General features: G+C 67.9%; 1 protein-coding gene across 1 annotated transcript in view; it reads right to left on the bottom strand.

Moving 5' to 3' along the window:
* Nucleotides 1-679: 679 nt before the first annotated feature.
* Nucleotides 680-3100, bottom strand: part of SLC34A3 (solute carrier family 34 member 3) — a 5563-nt gene continuing 3142 nt past the window's right edge. Inside the window, exons 10-13 of the mRNA XM_024762102.1 lie at nt 2900-3067; nt 2711-2827; nt 2513-2637; nt 680-1259 (exon numbers count right to left, since the gene is read on the bottom strand). Coding sequence (XP_024617870.1) covers nt 795-1259; nt 2513-2637; nt 2711-2827; nt 2900-3067 — 875 coding nt within the window. The 3' untranslated portion in view covers nt 680-794. The remainder of the gene's footprint in view (nt 1260-2512; nt 2638-2710; nt 2828-2899; nt 3068-3100) is intronic.

The following is a 3100-nucleotide window of genomic DNA, read 5'->3' as shown; positions in this document are numbered from 1 at the left end:
CGCAGCCCCGCGCCCGCCCACTCCCCTCTCCGCAGGGCCTTCCCCCCCGCCCCGCTCCGCTCCGCTCCGGCCACGCGCCACCCCGCAGCCCCGTGCTCTGCAGCGCGTGCGCCACGCTCTGCGGAAAGAGAGATAGAGGCAGAACGGGGACGGAGAGGAGTAGGGCGCCTTGGGGCCACCCGGTCCTGCTTGTCCCCTCCCCACGCCCCGACGCACCTGCGGAACTCGGGTCTCTGCCGCGGCCACGTGACGTCCTCCAGCCCGACCGCCGAAAGGGGGGGCTGGACGGCGCAGGAGCTGCCCGCGCGCGTCCTCCGCGGCGGCGGTGCGTGGGAGCCGGTCGCCCTTTCCCTCCTGTACCCACAGGGAAGGCCCCGGCCGCTTTCAGCCTCCCTGGACCCTGAGCTTCTTGCTGCGGGAAGTCTCTACGCTCTGGATTGGCCACTACTTAGGGCCTTCTGTCCCCAGTGGCCGCGGAGAGAAACAGAGTCACAGCTTGGGCCTCGGGGATCAGCTGTGTAGCCGCACCTCCGGGGAAGGCCAGCTCCCACGAGGGCTCAATGCGGGCCCCTGGTGTCCGCTGGGGGCAGCAACGGCGCTGCCCCACTCCCAGCTCCCTATGGAGGCGGGTGGGGCCCTGCCCACGCAGCCTGGGGTTGGGGAGAGAAGACCACCCACACCTGGGTACAGGCTTGTTTATTTGCAAAGAAGGTGATGCAGGTGATGCAGATGTCCGCAGCCACTAGGATCCCTCAGGGCACCCAGAGGTCAACGGGGGTGGGGGCGTCCGCTCTTCACAACTGCTGGGAGGCCAGGACCTCGGGGTTCTCATAGCAGTGGGCCTCCTTGGCCAAAGCCTGAGGGGGGCTGCAGGCCTTGCAGGGGCAGCAGCGGCTCACCAGGCGGTCCCAGGGCTCCAGAGAACGGAGCCACAGGGGCAGCCAGGCCCAGGAGCGCAGGCGGCGGGGCAGCCAGGCTGGCCGGTGCCGCTGCAGGATGGCGACCAGGATGATGAGGAGTACCAGCACAAGCAGGGGCCCCCCAACTGCAGCCAGCACTGTGCTCCCCGCCAGGGAGAGCCCGCAGGCGGCCAGCGGCAGCAGCAAGAAGCTGAGCAGCAGGTAGGCGACGGCCACCCAGCGGTAGCGGGCAGTCAGGTCCCCGAAGCGCCTGGCCAGTGGGATGGGCAGCCGGAGGGCGGGCACCACGTACCACAACAGGATGCCAGCCAGGTTGAAGAAGAAGTGGATGAGGGCGACCTGGAGGGAGGGAGGGCAGGCAGGGTTCAGGAGCCTGGGCTCCCCAGGACGCCTGCCCCTCCCTTTCTTGGCAGAAAGGGCACTAAGCCCAAAGGCAGTTTGGGGTCCCGCTTGTCAGCCGAGACGGCAGCCTGGGAGGGCAAATTCTGGCCAGCTGTGTTGGGCCCGCTCTTCCTGCACCCCCCAGCACTTTGAGGGTCGGGGCCCTAGTACGGCATCCCCGTGTGGTAACTGCATCTGTGATGACCCCGTGGATTCGACCTTCCCCTGAGCTGGCTTAGCTTGCCAACGCGTCGTTCACGGTGACCCCGCTCATGTCATCCCTGAGCAGGTTTGGCCACCCAGCCCTGGGCTCTGGCCTGGCTCCTGTGAGGAGGAGTTGCAGGGCTACACGTGGAGAGAACACAACTCCCTCCAGGGGTTGCTGAAGAAGTCGAGGAGTCGGTGTGGTGGGTGCAGTCCGGAGGGCTTCCTGGAGGGGGTGGATCAGGGCCCTGCACTGGGAGGTTCCAAATGGACAAAGAGCCAAGGCAAGAGAGCAGGTGGGAGTCGGGGAGGGCTGGGGTTCATCTCTTCTTGTGGGCAGCAGCCCAGCAAGATCCAGGCTTTCAGGAGCTGCACCTGTTAGGGTGCTGGGACAGAAGGAGTGGAGCACAGGGGATGATCTGGAGAGGATCCGCAGGACTGAATGGGACTGGGCGTGGGGTGCGCAGCTGGGGGAGGCGTCCCGGAGGCAGAGTTGTGACCGGCCAAGGGTGCACGGAGGAAGACGGTGAGTCGTCCATGTAGGGGCCTGTGGGGTTTAGGTGCCTGGGGGTGGGGGACATCCTAGAGGCGTTGGCATAGAGGGGCTTGAGGCCCCCGAGGGCCAGGAGGCCTCAAAGGGACACAGCCAGCAGTATGCAGTGGTCCCTCAGGAGAGGTTGGGGGAGCTGCCAGCTGGAGGGGAGGAGAAGGCACCCTGGGACTACAGGGTCCTGGAAATGATAAGGCTGCAGGAGAAGAGAAGAAGGCCTGGGACTCTGAGAAATGCCCACAGGGCCCCTGGGGTCCCGGAAGATGACGAGGCTGCAGGTTTGAGCAGGCAGCCAGAGGTGGGGCCCAGGAGAGCTGGAGCCTGAGGCCCCAGGGCAGGCCTGCCGCCTCCAGCCCACAGGGCTGGACAGGAGGGGGCTGAGCCTGAGCGCAAGCCCCAGGCCTGTGTTGGGAGTGGGAGGGGCTTGGGGGCAGGGGAGGGGTGCGGAGGGTGGTACCTGGACGGCGCTGATCAGCATATCCGAAGGGCTGGCCAGGGCAGCCAGCAGGGCCGTGGTGGTGGTGCCGATGTTGGAGCCCAGGAAGAGGGGGTACGCCCGCTCCAGGCTGATTACCCGGACCCCTGGGGGAGCCAGGGGTCATCACGGGCCCCACACCCCCTGCCCCCTCGGTCAGGTGCCACCCGTTGTGCTCACCCATGAGCGGCACGACGGCCGCAGTGAAGACGCTGCTGCTCTGGAGCGCGAAGGTCAGGCCGGCCCCCACAAGGATGGCCAGGTAGCCGCTGAGCCAGCCGAATGGGGAGGGGAAGTCTGCGGAGGGGGAGCCGGTCACCCCCAGTCGGGCCTCCTTGCCGCCACCCTCACCGCCTCCCCGAGGCCCACCAGCGTTGACGACGGTGCTCACGGCCTGGCCCACGCGGCCCCGCAGAGTGGAGCTGAGCAGCTTGACGATTAGGGCGAGGCAGGCACAGAGCACGAGCAGGGAGGCAGCCAGCAGGATGAAGCCCACGGCCAGGTCCGCGAGCGCTGTGCCCTCGAACAGGTGGCGGCCTGGGGGCAGGGCGGGGGTGGGTGGGCTGCGGC

Source organism: Neophocaena asiaeorientalis, unplaced genomic scaffold, assembly GCF_003031525.2.
Source record: "Neophocaena asiaeorientalis asiaeorientalis breed wild unplaced genomic scaffold, Neophocaena_asiaeorientalis_V1.1 scaffold78, whole genome shotgun sequence".
NCBI lineage: Eukaryota > Metazoa > Chordata > Mammalia > Artiodactyla > Phocoenidae > Neophocaena > Neophocaena asiaeorientalis.
The sequence above is the reverse complement of the archived record's forward strand: the minus strand, read 5'-3'. Positions and strand labels throughout refer to the sequence as shown.